This window comes from Brachyhypopomus gauderio, chromosome 16, assembly GCF_052324685.1.
Source record: "Brachyhypopomus gauderio isolate BG-103 chromosome 16, BGAUD_0.2, whole genome shotgun sequence".
In the NCBI taxonomy this organism is placed as follows: domain Eukaryota; kingdom Metazoa; phylum Chordata; class Actinopteri; order Gymnotiformes; family Hypopomidae; genus Brachyhypopomus; species Brachyhypopomus gauderio.
Window position 1 is genome coordinate 14,242,200 of NC_135226.1, and position 27,132 is coordinate 14,269,331.

General features: G+C 43.7%; 2 protein-coding genes across 7 annotated transcripts in view; one reads left to right on the top strand and one right to left on the bottom strand.

Annotated features, from left to right (window-relative positions):
• Positions 1-3,883: 3,883 nt before the first annotated feature.
• masp1 (MBL associated serine protease 1) lies at positions 3,884-24,280 on the top strand. Of its 4 annotated transcripts, none has more exons than XM_076976329.1 (12): positions 3,884-4,042; positions 4,467-4,692; positions 6,461-6,638; positions 7,152-7,283; positions 10,360-10,556; positions 12,296-12,443; positions 12,781-12,899; positions 12,999-13,077; positions 22,258-22,377; positions 22,490-22,561; positions 22,768-22,836; positions 22,965-24,280. In XM_076976329.1, exons 1-12 carry the CDS (start codon positions 4,029-4,031, stop codon positions 23,834-23,836), a joined length of 2,226 nt encoding a protein of 741 aa, XP_076832444.1. In that variant the 5' UTR covers positions 3,884-4,028; the 3' UTR covers positions 23,837-24,280. The 4 variants fall into 4 exon arrangements, with proteins under 4 accessions (XP_076832444.1, XP_076832443.1, XP_076832445.1 ...); XM_076976328.1 differs by lacking the exon at positions 3,884-4,042 and adding an exon at positions 4,049-4,311; XM_076976330.1 differs by lacking the exon at positions 3,884-4,042 and adding an exon at positions 4,049-4,311 and having other exon boundaries at positions 22,988-23,406.
• Positions 24,281-24,571: 291 nt separating this feature from the next.
• Positions 24,572-27,132, bottom strand: part of ostn (osteocrin) — a 5,161-nt gene continuing 2,600 nt past the window's right edge. Inside the window, exons 2-5 of one of the 3 annotated variants that reach the window (XM_076976334.1) lie at positions 26,854-26,890; positions 25,975-26,186; positions 25,257-25,377; positions 24,572-25,069 (exon numbers count right to left, since the gene is read on the bottom strand). In XM_076976334.1, coding sequence (XP_076832449.1) covers positions 25,290-25,377; positions 25,975-26,186; positions 26,854-26,874 — 321 coding nt within the window. In that variant the 5' untranslated portion in view covers positions 26,875-26,890 and the 3' untranslated portion in view covers positions 24,572-25,069; positions 25,257-25,289. Of the gene's footprint in view, positions 25,070-25,256; positions 25,378-25,974; positions 26,187-26,853; positions 26,953-27,132 lie in introns of all 3 variants that reach the window. The other 2 variants (XM_076976333.1, XM_076976332.1) reach the window with 2 other exon arrangements.

Sequence of the window (27,132 nt, forward strand, 5' to 3'; positions counted from 1 at the left end):
GACACATGACAGTGGGTGAGTGTGCTCCATGTGTACACGTGTGTTTGCATGCTTGCAAGTGCATGCTATGTCTGTTTTACTTTGGCTCTGTGTGTGAGTATGCATGTGTGTGCTCTTGAATAATTTATCATAGAAAGGTGCTGATTAAAAAAGCTTGCTAATGAGTAAACTGCCTTACATTATTTAAAAAGAGCAACAGAGACTTATTTATTATGTTATTTCAAAGTCCTGCGAACACACACACACACACACACACACACACATACATTCACTCCATCACACACTCACAGACACACACAACCTCCAAATCATTTAAATGCAATCTACACTTTAGAGGTTTTATGAGAATAATTAACTTAATAGCAGGTTAGATTTATGAGGGCCCAATATAAAATACTGAAAGAGAGAAACATTTTAATTGTATGAGAGGAAAAACAAGAGGGTCAGAAAGAGAGAGAGAGAGAGCGAGAGAGAGAGAGAATGAGTTCACAATTAATTAGAATCACATGTTGCAACAAGGAATCTGATAGCCATGTTTTACATTTTATATATGCATAAAATGTGCTCAAATACATTATTCAGTAAATGTTTTATTTTATGAAATAATCATAAGAATGGCATCCTTTCATTTTTTGTATATGTAATATGGCTTTGTGGTGCCAGTAAACATCCCCCTCTAGTGGGGAATAATATCATAGCAGCCCATATTTGTCTTCAGCGGAAATATACGTATGATACACTATTTAGACAAAAGTTTTGGAACATGTACATTTTAGACCCACTGGAGCTTTTATGACACTCCCTTCTAAATGCACAGATACTAATATGGAGTCAGCCCTCCTTAACGGCTTTAATGGCTTCCACTCTTCCAGGAAGGTTTTCTATATGTTGGCAGTCATGGTCTGGAGGGTCTGGAGGGAACTGGAGGGAACGCTAGGAAACTGCTCTTATGACCGGAGGGTCGTGGTGGGTTTGGTTCCCAGGCCTGAAGCCATGACTGAGGTGCCCTTGAGCAAGGCACCTAACTCCAACTGCTCCCCGGGTGCCGGGCTAGGGCTGCCCACCGCTCTGGACACGAGTGCACCACAGCCCCCTACTAATCACTAGTGTGTGTGTGTGTGTGTGTGTGTGTGTGTGTGTGTGTGTGTGTGTGTGTGTGTGTGTTCTAACTGCACAGATGGGTAAAAAGCGCAGGAAGAAGTTCGATTGAGGTGAAAAATCACAATTGACAAATATGGCACATTTACATTTTACTATAAGATTTTGGAGTGTGTCTGTATTAGTTTTTGTCCATCCATCCATGAAAATCCTGCCACACAGTTTTCCTGCTGATGATAAAGTCAGAGGAGGTTTGGAACTCTGCAGGTCAGTAGAGTGTTGGTGACACTGCACACTTCGGTAGTCATGGCTGAGGTGCTGCGGTTCCTAAACACTTCAGTAATAACAGTCAGGGTTGATTGTAGAATATCTAGGAGGGAAGAAATTTCACCAACTGACTTGTTGCAATGGTGGAATCATATTACAGTGCCATGCTTGAATTCACTGAGCTCTGTACCATAACCCATTCTTTCACAAATGTTTGTGGATGCTTGATTCTATACATCTGTGGCAATGGGACTGATACACTTCAATTCAATGATTAAGAGGTATGTCCCAATACTTTTGTCCATATAGTGTACATAGATGTACATGTTCATGTCTGTCCTATGTATATGGGAGTGTATCACATCAAACCAAGATCCAAGATCCAAGATCCAAGATGAGAATTGTGCAAATGAGCTTCTGAGACAATCCAGCACCTAGTACAGAAGATGCTGGCTGGGAAACCATCATGTAGAAGAACATGGACAAGACATGTGAGCTGGGGCCCCCCAAGCCCAAATGGAAGAATAGCACAGTGTGACGGAGATCAAGAAGGCTTGTGTGTCCCGATAACAACAGATAAACAAGTAGTGTCAAAATAACAAAGCATCGTGACAGTAGATAAGCAGATCAAATGCAGAAAACAGCAGACGTAATAGATGTGTCAGCACCAAGTGATGAAACAGCCAATGAGAGGAACCGCAACATCTGTACACCTGCACATTCATGTCATTATCCAATCAAATTATATGAGCAAATGATTTGGCAGCAGTGAAATGCATAAAATGATGCAGACATGGGTCAAGGTCTTTAATTAAAGTTAAAGAGCAAGCTTGAGAATAGTGACTTAATGTGCTCTGACTGATCGCAGCAAGGCTGTGGGTGCCAGACGCCCTGGTTTGTATATTTCAGAACCACAACAGGCTCTAAAGTTCAAGTAAGATGGTACAAAAAGCAAAATACAGATCGGAAGGAGAAAATGATTTGGTGCAGAGACAGGTTAGGGTTATGGTTAGTCAGATGGTCGGACTGCTTACAGAAAGGCTGTGTGGACTCAAATAACCACTCTTTAATCAGAACAAGTGAGGTTTTATTCTCAATTCCTTAGTGCAGATTGCAAAGTATACGAAGGATCCATGATGAACAGGAAGGCTTCTTGGAATGAACAATACATCACACCTTGATTCAGGCACACTGAAACAACACAACACAATAGTCGTCCCCCAGTTAGCCACGAAACTGGGGACACAGAGGATTCAAGCTCACCAAAACTGGAGATAGGAAAAGCTTTGCCTGTTCTGTTAACTCTCGAATTCTGCCAGGAAACGCAGATGTTATGGTCAGAATCTTGTGAAAACATGGATCCATGGACCCAACCAGGATCCATGGACCCAACCAGCAGCCTACTGCTGCTGCTGGTGTAATAATGGTAGATATGGTTTCTGAGAAACGTCGCTGACTGTCAGAATCCCATTATGGCCATGACTGAATGTCTCAGAATGGAGATTTCCCAAAGAACAAGTCATCTGAGAACACCTGATCTGAATCCAGTAAAGCACCTTGGAGATACAGAAGAGAGATCATTGGAGATCTGGTACAGAAGATTCATAGCATGAATGAGTAGCTGAAGAATCCTCAGCAGTAATGTAATGCAATCACATGAACATGGACCAAAATCTCAAATGCTGCCAAACCTTGAGCACCTGGTGCTGGATGTGTCCTGTCGGACCTTTGGCTGGTTTCTGCTGCTTTGTACCGTTTCGACATCGAGATTGGACTACCCCTTTACCCTGCTCTCTGTCTTCCCCCCAGCCATGTGTATCTTCGTTTGTCTCAATAAAACCCATGTTTGTGATTCCGTCTGTGTGTGTCAGCACACACACACACACACACACACACACACACACACACACACACACACACACACACACACACACATAAAGACATTTACAGGTCTATAGACAGACATTCCCCTCACCCTATGAGAACCTCCTGAGAAATTACTCTTGTGTGCATCTCCATGCTGAGAAATTTGAGAAATGGCAACTGACTCCACATCTTGACTATTGATACACCTGCCACACTGACACACAGTGTAAACAGGACAAGAAACTATGGACCAATCAGCTGTCTTAAAACTCTCCTAAAATGGGAGGAGCATGAACAAAGCTGTTACCTATGCAGTTCATGTGATGTTTACTAGCATTAGCTTGACTGAAAGCTGACTGTGCACTGTATGTAACATACAGTTGCTCTCCTTAAAAACACAACAACGGTTTCAGATGCATTTTTAATTTTTCCTCTGCAGTAGGAAGCCAGAGAATATGAAGTTATGGAAAAGCTGCACTTTTGCTTGTAACTTCTTCTCACTGGCTTTAATTTCCCAGTTTACTCATAAATGCGATGCATTCTGCTGAGGTAACAGTGTACTTGTGAAGTATATTCCCACTTTACAAGATGTCAAGGTCCTCTCTTCTCTCTGCTCTTCTCTCTCTCTCTCTCTCTCTCTCTCTCTCTCTCTCACACACACACACACACACACACACACACACACACACACACACACACACATTTTGTAAACAGATGCAATGTGACGTGCATGAAAAGTGAGCGTAAACGTGAATGCCGAAATCTGCGCGCCCCCTCAGCGTGAAACGTCGCGAGCCATGGACCTAGTGCGGTGAGAAGACTTTCTTTTTAGTTTCTGTTCTCCAACGCTCTGCAGATATGTCCTTATGCTTCCTTAACTTTTCCTGCCTGTCTAAAGTTTTTGATGGGAAAGTTGCTAGCTATAAACACATGCTGGACATGTAGTGATTCAAACGCAGAATTAAAAGGGCCATTCAGACGCCCTCCGACATCAAGGGATCACGTCGCAGTGAAGAAGTTTGGGGCAACTTCTGATGTGTGTTCACATGTCTGGTTTCAGAAAATGGTTAGGCATTTTAAGTAGGTTTCAACATTTTCCGTGAGTTGAGATGACTACGCGTGGTATCCTATTGTACCAGAACCTCTTGTGACCAATTTTTAAAAGCATTACAAAAAGTACGTAAACATAAAATGTTTCCATTCGCATGTTTTTGGTTTTGTTTTGATGTACCCAGCACTCTGCTGTCCGTGTTCCTCTTGTCCGCAAGCCCAGCGTGGGCCCAAATCGTTCTACTGACAGACATGTACGGAACCATACAGTCGCCGAACTTTCCCGAGTCCTACCCGAAGGACAGTGAGCTACAATGGAATATCAGCGTTCCGGACGGATATACGATTCGTCTGTACTTCATGCACTTCGACATGGAGCCGTCATACCTGTGTGAGTATGACTATGTAAAGGTAAGCTGATTTGTGCACCAACCATTACACAACAGCATAAACACCGAAACGCACGCAGATTTCATGCATCAGAAACGCAGTGGTGCAATTGTGTGCATTCATTTTAAGAAACTGAAAACGTGCTGAAATCTTTAAACTTTTTATCTTTTAACTATAAACTGTGTTTATAGCAGTCAGGTGTGGTGGGAGACTGGCACGCGCTGTGATCACGCGCCAAATGACGCACCCTGCCAGGGATGTTTTTGCGCCTTCACGGTGCCAGGTTTTAGCGCCAGAGGCTATATTCTATCTTTAGCGCAGCAAAAAATGATTTCTTCACCCGTTAGCTACACAATTAAGTATTTTTGCCGGAGCCTGTCGAGTTGATGTCTTCAGTAACATCACAGAGGCTGTAGCACGAGACAAATGGACCACACGTGCCTTCAAAACAGAACGACGTTTGGGTGCTGTTGGCCAGAAGCAAGCCAATAATAACTGACTAATGAGCTCCAACCACCCTGATAATTTAATGCTTTTGTACTGGGGATGTTAAAGGTGTAACACTGTGATTGAAGTCTGTTTCTGTTCAGTTTTAAAGAGACTTTTATTGGGATATTTGCTCACCTTGTGGGGCACAGGGACTCAGCTCGTAATATATTTTCTGATGGCAAGTTTTGACAGGCGGGGTGAAGGGACGCTGGGAGGGTCCTGCCTGAGGAGGTAATAGGGTATATTTTGCAGCAGTCAGTGGGTTCCCCTGAACACAGGGGGCGTATTCATATTCAAATTGCCCCTGGTGGATGCCACAGCAACATGCCACAGCATCGCGCCATGGCAACAGGCCCAAATCAGTGCCAGACACAAAGGCCACAGGAAATCACCCTGCCCCCCATGCAAATATACATACACACACATATACATACACACACACATGCACACACACACACACACACACACACACACACACACACACACACACACACACACACACACACACACACACACACACACGTGATAAGAATTCACACTCACTCTGTATTGTGACTGTGTAAAATGGGGAAATCCCAAATAAAACGAGAGTGATGAATATTTATGCTCTGGGGATTTTCACAGCCTCAGTTTGGGATTCCTATCTGAACTTGTGTTCCAGAGTCCAGAGTTGTAAACTGGTAATAATGCAGAGTTTCACATATGTTCCTAGTTACTGTTCATTATTATGTATTTACTAATTTTTAATCATCTTAACTAAAGAAACAATAAATTAGCAGAGTTAGTGGCATTGGACACTAGTGTCAGAACATGTTTTGGGGAAGTGTGTGGTGACTTTGGGTTGGTGTATAAAAAAGTGTTTAACATGCAGGGTGACTTCTGTATCCCTGAAGTCCTAAACATACCTCAACATATTCAACCATCATGATTAGTTCATGCTGTGTGTGTGTGTGTGTGTGTGTGTGTGTATGTGTGTGTGTGTAAGTGTGTGTCTGATAGCCGTGAGTGTCCCATCGTTCAGTGACACATAGTGTAAACAGGCAAACTAGGCAGATAAGGGAAATATTTCTGCGTGTGTGTGTGTGTGTGTGTGTGTGTGTGTGTGTGTGTGTGTGTGTGTGTGTGTGTGTGTGTGTGTGTGTGTGTGTACAGCAATTATCAGAGACAGAGAGGCTGACACTATTTGGTACGGATAGTCTTATTAATTAGCCTCTGTGTGTGTGTGTGTGTGTGTGTGTGTGTGTGTGTGTGTGTGTGTGTGTGTGTGTGTGTGTGTGTGTGTGTGAGTGTGTGTGCACAGGTGTACTCAGAGACAGAAGAGCTGGCAGTATTTTGTGGACGAGAGAACACGGACACGGAGAGGTTTCCAGCTGATGACGTCATCCTGTCTCCAGGGAGCATGCTCAGTGTGGCGTTCCACTCGGACTTCTCTAATGAGGAGCGCTTCTCTGGGTTTGAAGCACACTACAGTGCTGTTGGTAAAATGCCCAAACACAACTTAAACCCCCCCCCCCCAACAACATGCACAGACTGTGTGGAATGGTGGCTCAAATCTCCACAGATAAGCACACGTTCCACAGCTCAGTGCATAGTGTCAGAACTACACATGCACAACTGTGCAGTGGGTCAAATCAAATCAGACACATGCTGTTAAAGCTGAAAGCCAGGCACCATGAAGCCTTTCTCACCAGCACACTGGTCCAGTCCCAGTGGTCCAGGGTCCAGCTCACTGTGGAAATTTACCCTGTTCTGAAGCACCTGCTCCCACTCACGAGTTACGTAGCAGAGTCAGCAGGTGTGTTAGAGCAGTGGTTCTCCAAGACCGACATAGCAGTAGCCCGTTCTTATGTTTACAGTCCTTAGTTAGTAGTTGTAGAAATAATTATTTCCATATAGAGTTGTTATTTTTGGTTTCTGTCTTCTTATTTCTCTTTTTTCTCTCTCTCCATCACTCTCTGCTTCTCTCTTCCTACCCCTCTTTCTCTCCACAGATATAGATGAATGTAGAGATAAAAATGACGAGGACCTGACCTGCGATCACTTTTGTCATAACTACATTGGTGGTTACTACTGCTCCTGTCGTTATGGATACCAGCTACATTCGGACAACAGGACTTGCAAAGGTGCGATAGAAACATAGCAAACACAAGAGTGTCACCACGAGATTGTGATGACAAATTTGGATCTAGCTAATGGGTCAAAGCAATGATTTTGGTTTTCGGTGGTTCATATCTGCTTTGGTTATTACATTCTACAATGGGGTTTTCTATGGTTGCACAGTACTGTACAATCATTTGTTACAGTTTTTCTCAATTTGGTTCATTTCTCACATCATGGTTTACACTGGCATCATAACTAGTGCCTTCCTCAAAACAGTTAGTGCAAACATCAAAACTCAATGAAATACCTGCAAAAGCACATACTTCACTCAAAATTCTTTGTTTTTGCCCCAAAAGCAAATATTTAGGTCAGTCAATTTGTCAGTGCCATCAGAGTATCTAGTCTGTGTGCCATTGCCTATGAACAAGGCAGTCAAAATACTTAGTCATGTTGTAAGAAAGACTCTAGCACTGAAGCCTAACCCCGCCCCCTTTCGCAGGCAGTTTAGTCAGTTTTGTTCGGAGCATAAAGCATATGTCCAGCTGCTTCATGCAAGTTATTGCTTCAGTTGGCTGGATCACAGCCTTAAGATGACAGCATGTGAGGAGCTGTGTGCGTACATTCTAACAAGTAAGTGTTATTAAGTGTTGAGGTAACTAGCTAGTAGGTAGTTCCGAAGTTTGTATGTTGTAGTGTTGATGTGCAGCTATTGTTATCAAAGTGGTGCTTTGCTATCGCGACCGGAACCTGGTGACATATGCCGTGTTAGATGACGGCTCGGAGTGCACAATGCTCCTGCCAGAGGCTGTTAGTCAGTTAGGGATAGAGGGCTCCACCGAAGAACTCAGTCTTCGCACCATAAGACAGGACGTCCAAGTACTCAGGGGAACCTGTGTTTCCTTCCACCTATCTTCAGCTGGTCAGCGTAAGAGGACCTTCAAAATCACACACGCCTTCACATCGCCACGCCTTAATCTCGCTGAGCGCTCCTACCCAGTCACATCCCTTAAGAAGAAGTATAAGCATCCGGTAGGTCTCCCCTGGAGCAGTTTACCCGGGTTAAGCCCCTCGTGATCATAGGTGCTGACCACCCTCACTTACTCACACCGGTCGAGCCGGTGAGATTGGGACTGCTCGGGGGGCCTGCGGCTATCCACACGCGACTTGGATGGACCCTGCAAGGCCCCACTAGGCTAGTCCAGCAGACTCTGCCAGAACAGCAGAGACTTTTCACCACAGTGTCTTCACAGACCACGGAGCTGATGGCTAATGTCCAGAAGTTGTGGCAGATGGACGTGCTGCCATTTCGTGCTGCCATTTTCGACAAAGCCATCACTCGGTCTAAGGAAGACCAGGAGGCCGTAGCTCTGCTGGAAGCAAGGACCACAAGAGTGGAAATAGAGGGCATCCTGCGTTACGCCACCCCCCTGCTTCGCAAGCGCCAAATGCCCCTCTTCCAGGCCACCCAGGAGGCGGTTATGCCCAGTCTGAGGAGTACTGAGAAGAGGCTGGCTAGGTAACCTGGTCAGTAACCTGGTCAGAGCAAGATCAGTGAAGAAGCTAGGCACTGACCTCCCGACGGAGAGTGAATCCTGGTTCATTCCCCACCACCTGGTACGACACCACGAGAAGAATCGCAGTGTTTAACTGCTCGTACCAGTTCCGTGGACTAAACCTGAATGAAGCACAGCTGCCTGGACCCACACTGGGTCTCGCTTATCGGCGTCTTGCTGCGCTTCAGACAGAACGCAGTAGCAATCAGCGGCGATATACGCAGTATGTTCCACCAAGTTAGGCTCTTGCCGGAGGACAGACCACTTCTCAAGTTCGTATGGAGAGACATGAGGCGAGAAGATGCCCCAGACGTGTACGAGTGGCAAGTTTTGCCATTTGGTACGACCTGCTCTCCATGCTGTGCAACGTTCGCACTTCATCGACATGTCAGGGATCACGGCACTCCTGATGAAGACGTGCGGCAGTCTGTAGAGCGGTGCTTCTACGTCGATCATTGACTACAGAGCGTCCACACCGCCAAGGAAGCCAGGGAGCTCGTGGACAAGCTACTGCGTTCTGTCTGAATAATGTGTATTCCTACGCCCAGCCAGCGCCTTTACTGCACCGCAGATCAGCTGGACTCCACAGGGCAGTTCACACTGAGCAATTAAACCTGATGTACACACAAGTGAAGGGGAAGTAGGTCACAGGAGCAGTGTTGTCTGGGCTTGAAAAGCTTGCTTTCTTTGTGTGACTTGACCGTGAATGGCTGCTCCAAGAGTGTGTGCAAGTGGATGTGAGGAATTGGAGGTGTTTAACCTGTTAAACACCAGGTTTATCATGTAGATATTAATCTGAAGGGGTGTTGTTGAGGGTCTACTGTGAATTATTACTAATGTGAACAGTATGTAGTTAAATGGTCCGGTTCATGAAACATGCTGGTGCATTTTTACTGCCTTCAAAGAAGATTAAAGATCTTCTGTATCTGTCTTCTAATATCGTAGAAATAGAAAGATAGAGAAGTTTCACATGTATAGGGTTTCTGTGTGTGAGTGCATGCGTGTGTGTGCGCGTGTGTTTGTGTGCGTGTGTGTGTGTGTGTGTGTGTGTGTGAGAGAGAGAGAGAGAGAGAGAGAGAGAGAGAGAGAGAGAGAGAGAGAGAGAGAGAGAGAGAGAGAGAGACTGGCTGTGTGTCTGTTTTATGTCCACTCTGCTCCAGCCTTGCTGATGGTAACTGAATGCTGAAGGGTAAATATTTACATTTGAGCTGCCAGGGAAAATGCCTGTGAACCTCAGGGCAGCCTGTAAGGACGGCAGCCTGTAAGGACGGCAGCCTGAAAGGACGGCAGCCTGTAAGGACGGCAGCCTGTAAGGATGGTGGCTACAGTTGCTACCTAAAGACATACACATGACGTGATGGCTAAGATTTAAATATGTTATGACGTGATGGCTGTCATGTTAAAATTGAAACTAACATCCTCTATTCCTTTAACAGTTACAGTATGTGTTTTGAGTCATAATAAAAATATCAGTCCCTTGAATCATATTGTAACGTGTTCCTACATGTGTGTGCATGTGTTTGTGATTGTGTGTGTGAGACCACAGTGGAGTGTAGTGATAGTGTGTACACGGAGCGCTCTGGGATTATCACCAGTGCGGATTATCCTAAGCCGTATCCAAAGAGCTCGGACTGTCTGTACCGTATCGAGGTGGAGGAGGGTTTCCTGCTCACCCTGGACTTCGAAGACAGCTTTGATATAGAGGACCACCCCGAGGTCCAGTGCCCATACGACTACATTAAGGTACGCCCTAGAACCTTCTAATGGTCTTCTTGAACTTTATGAGCTTATCTGTTCTGGTGTCATCAACATTTTGTCCAGCACCGGAGGCCCATTCTTCAGGCACAGGTTAGTTACAGCAGATTTTAATAAACTTTAAAAAACCTTTTACAACAGCCTTGGAGCCAGAGAACTGCGGTGCATGTTTAGTGATGAGTCACAGAGTCTTTTTTAAAAGATACTAATCCGTAACCGGGATGCAGGACAGATACACAGATTAAGGTTGCTACCTGTTTCTAGTCACATGTGTTAGCAAACCTCAGTGCTAATGCTAGTAGGGTTAGCCAGTTAGCATGTGACTAGGAGAGAGGATGAGGGGCAGTAACATGTTTTGTGATTTGTGTGGTACAGTATAATCATCTCGACTGCAATATGATGAGCTGTTTCAGTGGTGAGAAAATGTGGCTCTGAAACTGAACTAGTAACTCATTGAATCACAGATGTGGATCAGAGGTAAATAAACTAGATGTAACCAGTATGTAACCTAATTCCTCTGTGTGTGGATCAGGGGTGTTACAGGCTCATTGGACACACACCCACATTGCTTGAGAACCCCTGACTCAGCATATAAAGGGCTTCATAATTAGCTGAGAAAATAAGATGTATTCACATTTACATTACTTTTATGGCATTTGGCAAACCGAACCCACGACCCTCCGGTCACAAGACCAGTTCCCTAACCATTAGGCCATGACTGCCCTGTATTAGATCAGGGGTGCCCATTACGTCGATTGCGAAGGAAGTGTGTGTCGATCGCGAAGGAAGTGTGGGTAGATCGCACGACATTAAAAAGTAGTGGATGAATGACAGGCTATCGTCCATCTGCACTGACGGTTGTATTTTGATTGACACACAATCTGACGTCTAGGGTTTGACACATGCAAACAACCCCCAACCCCCCCGTCAACGATCGACACACATTGCCGCCACCCCCCCATGAACGATCGACACACGCCGCTAAAAAATAAATAGGTAGATCTTTCTGACTTGGTCATCCTATAAGTAGATCGCAAGCTGAAAACTTGTGGGCACCCCTATATTAGACGCTTCTGGAAACGTAGTAGCAATGCTACTGCCCTATAGAGACACCTGATACCCGTTGAGTTTATTTTAATATTTTAATGTATTTACTGTATTATAGAAGTACTATGTTCATATTCGTTATACATACATGTTATACATACAACCATGATGATGATGATGATGATGCTGATAGTGATGATGATGATGATGATGATGATGATGATGATGAAAACAATGACGATGCAGATGATGATGGTGATGCTGCTGATGATAATGATAATAATTATGATGATAATAATGATGATGATAATGATGATAATGCTGATAGTAATGATGATGGTGATGATGATAATGATAATAATTATGATGATAATGATGATGATGATAATGATAATGCTGATAGTATGATGTGATAGATGATGCTGCTGATGATAATGATAATAATTATGATGATGATGATGATAATGATGATAATGCTGATAGTAATGATGATGGTGATGATGATGATGATGATGATGCTGATGATGGTGATGTGATGGTGATGATGATGATGATGATAATGATGATGATGATAATGATGATGATGATGATGATGATGATGATGATGATGATAAGAATGATGATGTTGATGATAAGAATGATGATGATGCTGATAGTGATGATGATGGTGACGCCTGCAGATTGAGGCGGGAGAAAGGACGTTTGGTCCATTCTGTGGGGATCGGTCCCCTGGCAGGATCTTGACGCTGAGCAACAACGTCAGCATCAGGTTTCACAGTGACAACTCAGGAGAGAACCTGGGCTGGAAGCTCTCGTTCAGTTCTGCAGGTAACAGCACTGGGGTGCGGACAGGCTGAGGGCCCCTGCAGCACCTGTACTGCACACAGCCTGTACTGATCTCAGACCTGTTGGATTCATGGATTGGAATGGAGTTAACACAGAAATTGTCTCAACTTTCTGGGGTTTAGAGTTCATAAGCTAATGTGATCTAGAAAAGTTTAGAGAAGTTAGTTAATATGAGTAGTGTTTGGTTAGCATTTTTGATTTAATACAACTCTATGAAATCTTTGCACTGTTACATAGTTAAAAAGTGGTAAAACTAAGTTAACTACCAATGCGGTATGTGGTATGGTTTAGTACTGCACATAATGTATTCTTTCTGCAGGTAGTGAGTGTCCAGTCCCTTTAGCGCCTCCAAATTGTCATTTTGAGCCACTACAACCTCAGTACTTTTTTAAAGAGCACATCACAGTGACCTGTGACCCAGGATACTCACTGCAAAAGGTGAGACACTGATACACAGTGGCACTGATACGTGCAAAGACACATGTGCTCATTCTTTTATTCTTCCTATTGTTCCATTGACCTTTTTCTATTTCTAAGGATGGAGAGGAGTTTGAGCATTATCAGATCAAGTGTCAGACAGATGGAACTTGGAGCAGTAGTGTTCCTCTTTGTAAAGGTAAAACATTCACAAAAATCTGCTGTTATGAGTAGGCAAACATGACAATTTGTTGATATGAGGATTATAATTCTTAAAGCAGTGTAAGATGAAGACGCAAGGTACTCCTCTAACTCATATGCTATTTACAGTTTTTGACGACTGCTAACGTGCGTTTCCCAATACTTGTGATACATTGTCAAAACTCTAAACACAGCAACACATTGACCTCACACAAATAGCCAAATAGTTAATATCGTGTTCAAAAGCGCATTTTCTTAACTAAATAACAACTCTGCATTTCACAACGCAAACAAGGTTTTCTCTTTATACACCAACTTTGTTAAAACACAGCAAACCTGGTTCATTATCCAATCATTCTTTCAAACACAAAAAAAAACTAACATTTGATGGCAATACAGAAACAGTATTACATGTAATATTTTACCCTCTCCCAGCAAACAACAGACATTTTACAGTAACATCTGTTGTTTTCTTAGTCAGGTCATTTTTACTGTAATCCGCTTCATTTGGACTTTTTTTTTCAAATGTGTGCATTTTTGGCAACATACTGTCTACACAATGAGTGATATTTACTGTTAGGTACTATATGGAATGTAGATTAGACATAAAGGAGTCAGTAACAGTTTTGCAGTAAAGGGTATATTTTACTGTATTAGGGACATTACTGTAAATTGTGGCCTAACCCAAAAAATAATTATCGTAATTGTAAACATAATTAGCCATGGTCCCATATGTGTAAAAATACACATATACAAAAAAAGCCACACAAGGGGGAAAAACAGAATACAAAACTGAACAGTCTTGTTAGGTCTAATCTAAACGGCCTTCAGCAGTTGGCCACATGTTTTCATCCACATCACATCTGATGTTGGCCCTTGCCATGCACCTGGGATAGAAAAGCTTGGTATGCCTTATTCACCCCTGGCAGTCTTCAGCTGAAATGTCTCTGCAGCCGGGATCCATTGCATCCAGGAGGGACATTTGGTCATGGGGCCGATGATCATACACCTTCCACCTCCAGACTGAAAAAAGTTCATTAGTGGGGTTGAGGAAAGGCGAGTAGGGCGGGAGGAAAAGGGACATCACTCTTGGATGGTCTATAAACCAGTTTGTGATGACATGAGAATGAGAATGCTACATCGTTCCATCACAAATGTCCTCGTGTTTCCTCTCACCTGTTCCCTTTCTGCTTCTGGAACAAGTTGTTGGTAGAGTTCATTCAAAGACTAAAGAAGGAGGTCACTGTTATAGGGACCCATCTGGCATTTGTGAAGGACCAAACCTGCACTTGAGATTGCAGGACAAATTGTTATATTTGCTCCTCTCTGACCCGGTACATTACTGTACTTCATTTTATTTCATTGATCTATATGCAAAAAATATGTATTACAGTAACAGCTTTTCAGCTGCCTTTGTTTTTGCAGAACTTTGCATTTTATACAGTATTTAGGGTTTTGAACCTTAGGTTTTCAATTTTGACATGCTGTGTGCAAGCAATTGTAAATAAGGCAAAACTGATCCAGAATTTTGTTATTGGATAACCTTGTGTGTATAGAAAATTTATAAAAACATTATAAAAACATGTAAAATAACTGCATTTTGTGCCATAACAACATGAATTGAACTAATAGTATAGCCACTGAAGACTGATGTTGTGTTCAATGTGTTTAGAGTTTTGAAAATGTGACTACAGATTGGACACACATTAGCAGTCGTCAAAAACTGTAAATTGTAAATTATGTTACTGTAAAACAGTATTGTACTGTGTTTCAGTCCAAAGCCTTGCAATATGACAGCAGTATGCAATATAACTTTCTCACTGCTCTACATACTCTACAGACACTGCTCTAAACACACCCTCACTGCTCTAAACACATGCTCACTGCTCTACAAACACTCACTGCTCTACACTCACTACTCTACAGACACTCTCACTGACCTACAGACACTCACTACTTTACACTCACTACTCTACAGACACACTCACTGCTCTACAGACACTCACTACTCTACAGACACTCTCACTGACCTACAGACACTCACTACTTTACACTCACTACTCTACAGACACACTCACTGCTCTACAGACACTCTCACTGCACTACAGACACTCTGACTGCTCTACAGACACTCACTGCCCTACAGACACTCACTGCCCTACAGACACTCACTGCTCTACAGACACACTCACTGCTCTATAGATGTTCACATCTTTGGGTGGATGGGGGAACCCAACCTCCTTTGTCCAACACCAGATGGCAAACTTACTACATATACATACACACACACACACACACACACAAACACACACACACACACACACACACACACACACACTATATACATACATGTTACTTTTTGCTTTTAACTTTTTATTTTGCTCTAAGCTTGTAAGACTTAATAAATGACTAACAAATCTTTGAGGCAGCGAGAACCAATTAGTAGTTCTATTTAGAGTCCACAAAGGAAACATTTAATCACAGTCTAGCAGGAGAGTCAGTGCACGTGGTGATGGGCTGACTCCACGACACATAGATACAGGCTTTAATCTCATCAGGAGAGCAAAACAAATTCAGTTGTAGGGTCCATGGTGGTCAGGTTGCTCCTAAGTGTAGACAGACAGGAGCTCTCCTTCAGGATCGAGTTAGCATCTTCATCAGACAAGAGAGGCAGTTGGATAGCTCAGCAGAGAAAAAGAAACACTGAGATGATTAGCTCTGGAATAAACTGGACAGTAACGGGATGAATAGAGTGCAGCAGAGACTCCTGCAGAACTGGCTATAAAGCTTAGCTAAAGGAGACCACCAGAATGTAGCACGGACCGGAGGTCCCCGAGATGTCATTAACCCCCCGCTCAAACTTCATCAAGCGTCTGAACATTCACACGCAGCTACAGCACCCTCTCAGTTCACTGCACTTCTCTATGTCCACGAGTCCCAAAATCCACACCCTTTATCTAACATTAAAAAAATGCTTGACTAAAGACTCCAGCTGAACCCCTCTGGATTAACTGAAGCTTGTTTACACTCTTACGCCAACATCCAGTTAGAAGGATATTACAGCATTCCAGTGTTGGTGAAATAAAGGTGTGAACTAGTTTTTTGGTGTCATGTGGATTTATTGGTTTTCCCAGTGAAATAGAAATGATACCAGAATTTTGCATTAACTTTGAGATTCGTTGTTTCCAGCAGCTTTAAGATCAGAAAAGTTTGTTTTGTCTAAGTTTAGTAAGAAGACTTTATATGATGTCCATGCCTTTATGTCTTTTTACATAGTCCTCAAGCCTTTTAAATGCATCATTTGTATTAACTGACTGCCAAGAGGTAGTATAAAGTACAGTTTTTGTTTATTATAGAAAAGTTTAAGAAATAATTACTGCTGTAGGTTGAGATTAAGTGGCTGACATTGTTTAGGTACTGAATATGTATTTGGGACTATTATGCCTATTATTTGTCCTGACTCAAAGTACCAGGCTTGCCCAGCAATCAATTTAGCCCACAATGCTTACTAAACACTGTTTGGACATGCAGAAGTTTAGCAAGAAGAACCTGCCATCCATTTTGTTGAATGAAAATGGGGGCCATAAGTCACTGCTGCATCGTACATCATCTGGGCTCATTTACATCTCTCTTTAACGATGTTCTTCATAACCTCGTATTAGCCCATACTGTTAGGTACCTTCAGGTTTCCTGCCATGTCTTTGGCCTTACTTGGTTCCTGCGCCACCTGTCGTCTCTGCTATTACGGCTCTAAGTCAGAGATAAGAGCACACAGTCTCCCTTTAGGGCACTATGCCTTTAGGGCACTATGCATCTAACAGTCTCTCACGGCACCACAGACACTCTCAGTGCTCTACAGACACTCATTGCTCTGCAGACGTTCTCTCAATGTTCAAGTGTTCCCTTTAGACACTCTTAAAACTGTCTCACTGCGGACAAGATCACTCCTCCACAGACTCACTACTTTCCAAATGCTCACTTCTCTCCTGTTGCTCTCTCACTACATGAGATACTTTCTCACTCCTCAAAATCACTCTGGGTTATGCCGATATGTGCCTGAGCAGACAAAGCACCACCTGAATGTGTTTGGGGTCCATTAACATGACTGCATGGCTTTGGATTGAAACATGGGTTTGAATTGTTTGCAGAATCCCTCTGATGTCTCTGGTCCCTCACTGTCTTTCTCCTTCTCTCTTCCCCTCTGTTTTCCCTCCTTCTCACCCTATTTCCTCTCCTTTTTTATTTTCTTTGCCATTTTTCACCACTGCCTACCAGAGAAGGATTCTGAAAAGACAGGCGGTTCTGTAGATAACATTCTACCCAAACCCATTCTGTATGACTGACATGTTCTTTTAGCAGCGAGGCAAGCCAACCTTATTTTGACCTGTAAAAGTGTCTTTGCAAAACAGTAAAAGGTGTTTTTTTAATCTTTAGACTGTGTCTTTTACTTGAAAGTTAGTTCAGTAGTACAAAATGTGTGTTTTGCCAGTAAAAACCAAGCAGCATTTTGGTTCCATAATGGGCCAGAGATATAAAACATATCGGCCATATAAACACTCCGGATCAGTCATGACATACAGAGGAAGAAGATTTTACTGCTCTGCCAAAAATATCACATATCAAAAATGATTTTATGAATGGGAATTAAGGAGGCGTAGTACATTTTGCATTGTATTAAGGTCCAGTTTCATGAGTCTGGCCCATAGACTGTAGCTTTCAATGCAATAAGGCAATAGATCAGAATTACGAATAATATCTGTGACACAAGGTGGCACTGTCTGAACCACAGAATGTATATATGTACCGGTACATATACAATCTCTCTCTCATACATACATACATAATATATATATATATATATATATATATATATATATATATATATATACAGTTGTGATCAAATTTATTCAACCCCCACTGAAATAAAGTGTTTTGGCCAGTTTGACATTGATTTTGATCATTTCAGTCATCTTATTTACAATTATATCAAAGAGGCACTTATAAATTAGACAAACATAACATAATATTTATGATGGAATAACCACAAATGTCTTTACTGTGCTCACATCATTATCAGTTTTATTCAACCCCCTAGTGACATTATTTTTTAGTACTTAGTACAACATCCTTTTCCAGTTATGACAGCTTTCAAGCGTGAAGCATAGCTTGACACAAGTGTCTTGCAGCGACCTATGGGTATCTTAGCCCATTCTTCATGGGCAAAAGCCTCCAGTTCAGTCACATTCTTAGGCTTGCGCACTGCAACTGCCTTCTTTAGGTCCCACCAGAGGTTCTCAATTGGATTTAAGTCTGGTGATTGCGATGGCCACTCTAGAATGTTCCAGCCTTTCATGTTCAACCATGCTCTAGTGGACTTGGATGTGTGCTTCGGATCATTGTCCTGTTGGAAGGTCCTACGTCTCCCAAGCCGCAGGTTTGTGACTGACTCCATCACATTTTCCTCCAAGATCTCCTGGTACTGAAGGGAATTCATGGTACCCTGCACACGTTGAAGCTTTCCTGTACCATTAGAAGCAAAACAGCCCCAAAGCATAATTGACCCCCCGCCATGCTTCACAGTAGGCAAGGTGTTCTTTTGTTCATAAGCCTGGTTCTTCCTTCTCCAAACATAGCGCTGGTCCATTGTCCCAAACAGTTCTAATTTAGTTTCATCTGACCACAGTTCACTGTCCCAAAACCTTTGTGGCTTGTCCACATGACTTTTGGCATACTGCAGTCGACTTTTCTTGTTCTTTGGAGTCAGCAAGGGGGTGCGTCTGGGCGTTCTGGCATGGAGGTCTTCGTTATGCAGTGCACGCCTTATTGTCTGAGCTGAAACTTCAGTGCCCACATCTGACAGGTCTTTTTTCAGTTCCTTAGCAGTCACGCGGGGATTTTTCTCCACATTACGCTTCAGGTAGCGCACAGCAGTCGCAGTCAGGATCTTCTTTCTGCCACGACCAGGTAACGTTTCCACTGTGCCCTTTAACTTGAACTTGCGAATGATACTTCTGATAGTGTCTCTTGGAATATTTAACAACTTCGCAATCTTTTTATATCCATTGCCATTCTTGTGAAGAGCAATAACTTCTTCTCTTGTCTTCTGGGACCATTCTCTTGCCTTCACCATGCTTGGAAACACACCAGTAGATGTCTAGAAGGAGCTGAGTATCACAGTCCTTTTAAATCTGCCTAATTGGTGCTTATCATGCTTGATTGCTGCTCGTTGACATCCACAGATGTTTTCAATACCTGATGGAAAACACTGGAATGAACCTCTGTTCTTAGGAGTGGTAGTCGTAAAGGGGTTGAATAATTGTGTCAATGAAGAAATCACAAAAAGGCCATTTAATACTTTATGACAAAAAAAATTGATGCTATCTTAGTTGCATTTAGTTCTTTAACAAGTCCTTGTAAGATTTCATTATGAACACAATTACAAATGTGCACTGAATTCCATAAAACCCTTCGCAGCATTGGGGGTTGAATAAATTTGATCACAACTGTATATATATATATATATATATATATATATATATATATATATATATATATATATATATATATATATATATAGTCTACAAACAATTGATCAGGTTGATCACAATGACGTATCAACATTAACACGGGAAAGGAGGAGCCTGCAAGCTCCCTGAAAACTAATGTCATTAGTAGTAGAGGTGTCTTCAACTAAGGATTTTAATAGTCGAATCTGATTCGTCAGATTTTCCCTTTAGTCGACTAATAGTTGAATCGGCTTTTAAATTTATTTATCTAGAGCACCTTAAAGGGGATCCCTTTCTCATTCAGGACTTTTTTCCACTTCAAAGGAAAAAACTAAAACACTCAGATAAATGAATAAACATGGTAGGTTGGCTTTATTCAGCTTTTATTTATCTATTTATTTACTTACTTTTTTATTTTTCAAAGAAACGTTAGAAAACATTAACAAAAAATGTCACCGTCAGTGTGCATATTTAAATTTGTCAGACAGGCACTGTGCAAAAAGTCAAAAATATTTTAAATAAAATGTGCCTGCCTGAAAATATAAAAACAATTAGCCACACAACAGCAAAAAAAATTATAAGTAAAGGTTCAAGTAACGGGGTTTAAAAAGCAAAACGACAACAAATAATGTTTATAGGCCTACTTGCCGAGATGCACCGCGACGAGGCGAGACGACACGACCGAAACGACAAACTGAACTGTTTTTTTTTCGCCTTACGCGTTTTAAATGGTACGCCATGTTGGTTGTTGTCATGCGAAATGAAAGACGTTGACATAACTTGCACTTTACTTTGTTTGATACATCATTATCTTTTTCAAAATACTCCCACACTTTTGAAGTTTTTTAGTAGCCATTATAATCTCGGTAGATGCTGCGTATTCTGTAGCGCAGGCGTACTCAACTAAATTTGTCCGCGGTCCAATTTTGGCAGATACCTGTGCCCTGAGGTCCGGTGCGGCGGGGGTGGCGAACGTAAGTTGTTGAGCGGGGGACGGGGCGAACGGTGGAGGCGTTTATACTTTCGCGAGCGTCACTGCAGTGTTCTCCGAAACGATAGGCGTTTTGTCCGAAACGATATGTGGTAGAAACACCCCTCAAAACAGGGGAATGAACATTTACCTGACCAATTTTAATGTTGCTATATGTTTCAGGTTTGAAAAGTGCTGGAATTTAGGTACTTTAAAATGCTTGAAATTGTAACTACTTGGTTTCACAACAAATATCTGTCTGATTGAATAGTTCTCTTGTATTAGGTTAACAAATACGAGCCTCTTGTAATTCCAGGACGAAACATGAGAGAACGTGAAGACGTGAAGATTGGGCGTTTTTTAAATAAACAACCATTAAATAATGTGGTAAAAAGCGAATTATTTCGAGTATATGTATAAATATTTAACTTAATTATGTTTAACATGCTGGGAAATATTGAAATGGACCTTGAAAGTGACGTACAAGTGCTTTAATTCCACAAGTGGAAACAAGTGCACGACCTCTCGAACCGACAGCGCGCGAGACACTCGCGCACACGCGGAGCCACGGCGATTACGTCATTTTCGCCGCGCGGACCCTCGCGTCGCTCGCGAAGCGTCAACCAGGCAAGCTTGTTGTTGAGCGGGGGTGGCAAACATAACACTCGTGACGGAGTGTTTTTTCAATAGCCCTGAAATAAATGCTACGGTTTTGTTTTGGTCTGTATCCAGTTAATCAGGAATGAGATTGGGTCCGGATCCGGACCGCGGTCCGCCAGTTGAGTATACCCCTGCTGTAGCGTGTTCAGCTCCGCTCATTTGGATTGTGCAACTGCGGGGTGTGATTTATTAATGTGTAGTATGGAAGATGCCTATTGGTAATGCGCACACATCATTTACAAATATTTATTAACAGAATTTAGGATGATTTTATTTGACAAAAGGCTATATATAACGAAACAAAGACATTTCATGTAACAACTAATGCTTAGCATCATCCTTGGACACCCCCATGCAGTCAGAATGGTACATTCGACTATGACGTTCATAGTCAACTAGGGGTCCTCCAATCGAATAGTCGAATTAGCGACTATTGCAGGTCACCCCTAGTAATTAGGATTACATTATGGGATGGGATGGATGACTTGATTAAGTAATTAAGTGTGAGCTCTGTCTCCCTCTACTGGGCTCTGAATGTTTTGACAGCATTGTAGTGCACATAAGTCTTACACATTTCTGCTGCCTTTAAAACAGTTTTTCTGCTTGAGTCACGTCAAAATATGCATGCTCGCACCTAGTTCCAGTTTTAGAGCAGGCACACACAGAGCAGATAAACCAGATTTGGCAGACTGCAGATTGATGCTCTTCTCATGGACAGAGGTCTCGTACGGAGAGTTGGAGGCAGCAGAAGTAGGTATGGTTTCATTTTCTATTGGTCCTGGGCTCATTCAGCATCAACTCCAAATCTCATTTGTTATCACCTCTCTAATCATTTCACTGTAAAGCAATATCCAACAATCAAACTCATTTAATCAATGCTCCCTCTCCTCGATATCAACTAATCCAATTTCTCTGGTATTTATCTGTCACTCTAACTTAAACCTCATGTATTTTACTGAACATGAAGATCACATTCAGTTCCACGTACAATGGTTTTAGGTTGTGCAGACATTCTGATTGTGGTTCTTTCCCTCTCTCGCAGTGGTTGACTGTGGATGTGTAGATGGATCTGTTGGTGATGTGGTGTTTCTGAGCGCCACCAACAGCACCGTGTTTGGGTCCAAGATCCAGTACCGCTGCAGAGACTCTCCTAGTGCCTACAGTGAGTGATCACCCCCAGTCACATGATATAAACCTCATTGCTTATTTGATTGGTTGGTTTGATTGGTGCGGATATGGTAATTTTCCTCCATTTTGTGATTTGTCTCATGCAGGCGTGTACACGTGCGGTCCAACTGGGCTGTGGGTGAGAGAGGATGGAGCTTCACTTCCAGCATGCCAGTCAGGTGAACCATCTGCCACCTTCTCCCTGGTCCTTCAGCAGAACATGGACCTGTGTGGCTGTCTTCCTGCGGGTCGCTCGGTCCTTTACGTAGGAATGTTGAGCGGACCTTTCTAGGAAGTCTGTCTCTGTTTTAGACTGGACTTTGTGTCCATGCTGTGTAGTTCTGCTGCTTGGCTGAGTAGGTCTGAGTGTGTCTCTGTCTTACAGTTGGGGAGAGTACCATACAGCCACAACCGGAGTACCAGCTGCCATGTTCCTCTACCAGTGCCAAACCCGGTACGATTAAATGTCAGGAAATCAGACCCTGAGCCTTGTACATGCATAAATGTGTGTGTGTGTGTAAATATAACAAGTACACATGTAATGGGCCAGTGGTGTGTGTTGTATGCCATGTGTTTTCTAAGCCTGCGGTCAACCGTCCCGGCAGTTCCCGTCCCTGCAGAAGCGTATTGTGGGCGGCCAGGCAGCCCCGGCGGGTCTGTTCCCGTGGCAGGTCCTGTTGTCCGTGGAGGATCCGTCCCGTGTGCCCAAGGGTCGCTGGTTTGGCAGTGGTGCTCTCCTCTCGCCCGCCTGGGTGTTGACGGCCGCCCACGTGCTGCGTTCCCCCCGCCGCGACCCCTCCATCGTGCCCGTGGCCCCCGAGAACGTGCGAGCCACCGTGGGCCTGACCGACACCCGCGACGGCCACCCGTCCGCCAGCCGACGGGCTGAGCGTCTCATCCTGCATCCGCGATTCGACCCACGCAACTACGACAACGACATCGCGCTGGTCCGCCTCGAGGAGGAGGCGGCACTGGGCGGTCTGGCGCGACCCGTGTGTCTGCCGGCGCCGACGGCCCCCGGGCGTGCGCTCAGCCCCCCGCCCGCCGCTCTGGGCGTGGTCGCGGGCTGGGGCATCGGCGCGGCCAACGCCTCGGGGGGCGGGCTGACCTCTGACCTCGGCGAGGTGTCCGAGGTGCTGCGGTACGTGAAGCTGCCCGTCGTGGCGCAGGAGGAGTGTGAAGCCAGCTACGCTTCCCGCTCGGCCCACTACAACATCACGGCGAACATGTTCTGCGCGGGGTTCTACGAGGGCGGCCAAGACACCTGTCTGGGCGACAGTGGCGGGGCTTTCGTGATGGAGGACCCACACAGTGGGCGGTGGGTGGCACAGGGCTTGGTGTCCTGGGCGGGGCCTGAGGAGTGCGGGAGTGAACGGGTGTACGGGGTGTACACCCGGGTGGCAAACTACGCCCACTGGCTCCACCTACAGATGAACACAGAGCGCTGGTGGTGAGGGCAGGAGTGATGGCTCAGTGTGAGGGAGAGAGACAGCAGGACGTGACTACGGTGTCTCCCCCTCTCTCTGTCTCCACGGATACGCTGTCCCCTCTGGTTCTGCTTTCATTCCTGTCTCCCCACATGTCTTATACTTGTCATATACGTGCATGTCTTGGTTTCCTTGTCTTTATATCCAATATAATTTTTCCAATACCACTTTTCTCATTCTAGCTATTTTTAATTGGTTGTATATATAGTCTACGGTGTTGTCAAAACTGATTTGTAATTAATAAGTTACTCTGTGCAATACAGTTCCCTATAAATAGATCTTTACCACTGGACCCTGTACTCATGTATGTGCAGAGCAAACATCATCTTTGAACTTTTTGTTCTGAACCTGCTGGTTGTGTAATTACTTCCCACAGAATCAAGGTATAAAAATAAAATACTCATGTGGTTTCTTTAGTGTGCCACTGTTCTCTGTACATTTGAACAACTTCATCTTTATTTTCCTTACACTCACCATATAAAACTACTAAACATTGCTTGATTATTTTTACATTCTGAAGAGCTCTGCTTCCCGAAGAGCTGAAGACCGTGGACAGTTACCTTTTTCCTTCTGTTATAATAAGGTGTTACCAGCACTGTGTGCATGTGAGTGTGTGTATAAAGATATTGAGATTTTTTTTAACATCAATTACACATCTGAATTGCAAACACAGTATCTACAAACCAATAAGAGACCAGGCAGTTAAGTGTTCCATCAGGTTTAATGTTAAAGCAGAACTCAAACGTTCCACCTTCAGTCAATACTGTGTGTGTGTGTGTGTGTGTGTGTGTGTGCGTGTTTGCTGGAGTCTGGGGAATCAATATTACAGCACAAAATAATCTTAATTCTTCCCAAAGAAATAAAGAATACATAAGACAAGACACTAAATGCAGAAACAACTCTGAGAGGGTGCTGATGCAGTGGACATGTTCTAATAAGAAATTATAATAGGGTGGGTGTGTGTTTTTCTAAAGGAAAAGCTGATAGATGTGACATTTGCACAAAAATACACTAAAAAAACAAACAAACTTGGTTTAGACCAGGACTGGTGGGTCAGGTCAGGTCAGAGCTTGGTACAGACAAGGACTGTGTAAGGTCAAGGTTAGGTTATACATAAAGAGGTGTTGAATGAGGGTTTTTCGACGACTACCTCTGTGGGCAAACATGATTTTCAGGCATCTTCCACATGTAGACTGCCCCCTGTGGACAAACATAGCATATAAGAAGGGATATAAACATCATTGTCTGTTTAACTGTTGTTTTTCATTGAACTGTTCATTGGAAACATACCAAAATTCTAAACCCTCGGATGGGTGATTATGTGACTGACCTGTAGCAAGTTTGGTCTAACAACATATAACAAAATATATTGAATGGTAATGCGTACCTGCATATGGGTGGGAGTGGCCAAACTTGGAGTCTATCCCCGGCTACTGGGAAGACGGCCCACCCCAATACGGTCGATCGGAATCGTGACTCTTCGTCTGGGCAGCTCGACCGCTTTCCTGCTGGCCAACACACAGAGACCCCTTTAGCATCGCAAAATCGCTCAGTGTTAAATTCAAAGTGAACTGTAAGCTGCCACGTTAGCTGCCATTCCTGAACTGTCTGCTGCCTTTTGACTGGTGGGCGGGGTTTCTCCAGAGACGGCCCTCCCTCGGTGGAGCTCCAAGCACACCACACGCCCCCAGAAAAGCCCTGAAAACCTGTGCTTCCTGTCAGCTGATCAGTATAAACGCAGTGCTTTTGATTAAAGGCTTGTGTTCTGTTGTTCTTGAACTCAGTCCTAAACTTCTCTGGTTCTGAAGATCCGGAGACAAAGTGGCAGGAAGCCTGACTATTAAGACGACTGTTGATCTAGAGTAAAGACTAAAGGGAAACTTCTCAAAGACATGATGTTGAATGATCAGCGGTTGTGTCCACTATGCCTTTCAGGACATGTTTGTCTGTATTACGGATAACACCAGAATAATTTTGTCTTTGCATTAAACGGAAATGTCAATATAGATACAGTAAAAATAGACCAGACAGAATTTGTACATTCCTCATCTCTCTCTCTCTCTCTCTCTCTCTCTCTCTCTCTCTCTCTCTCTCTCTCTCTTTACCTCTGTTTGTTGCTCTTGGGGTCCATGTTGCTGATCGAGAGCCGGTCCAGTGGGGTGTTGGACCCGGGGAAGCTTCTCTTTCTCTTGGTCTCAATGACATCGTTCTCAATGTGGAGCATCTGGTCCAGGAAGACCAGTTTAGCATCGGTGGGCTTTGAGACCTTCTGTACAGTCACTCCAAACTGATCCCCCCTCTCCTCCATTAGAGCAGACTGCAGAAACACACACACACACACACACACACACACACAGAATTCACCATTAATCATTATCACAACAAGGAATCTGATTGCCATAAGTCAGATACATTTTTTATGGACACAGAGTCATACTGTGTCATGTGATGCTTCTTCTTTTGCTGCAACTTGAGCAAAAGTTTGGAGGGTTTGACCCTCCAAACATTTTCAATACATGAAAGTGGGTGAGCACCTTCCTATACGGGTGTGTGAGAGCATGTGTTGAGCTGTCTGTGGGCACCACTTATCCCCAATACATTGGGACAATATAAGAATTTAGGTGAAGTGGTGAAGTACCAGACAAACCTAAAAGCAACCTAAATGATTTCCCTTTGAATACTGGGAGTAGGTTTAGGTTTAAGTAGAAGCCCAGCAATACTGACCTACAGAAATAAACACTGGAAATACTTTACAAGTAAAGTAATACAAGACCAAACGCGTTTGTGTCTGAGACGGGCCAGAATCAACACTCCATACACATGATCCTGTTTTCTCACTTCACTTTCTCACACATCAAATGTATTCTGTATGTGTGTGTGTGTGTGTGTGTGTGTGTGTGTGTGTGTGTGTGTGTGTGTGTGTGTGTGTGTGTGAATGTGAGTGTGTGTTGGAGGGGGCATGAGTGTGTGTGACCTCATCTCACCTCTGGTCTCTCCTCAGTCATGCGGAGGTTTTCGACACTGTAGTGGAACAGGGTCATCATCAGGAGACAGGAGACAAGCACACAACTACAACCCAGCATCTACAACACACACACACACACACACGCACGCGCACGCATGCACACACACACACACACGCACGCACGCACGCGCGCGCACGCACACACACACACACACACACACACACACACACACGCACGCACGCAGGCACACACGCACGCACGCACACACACACACACACACACACACACACACACATA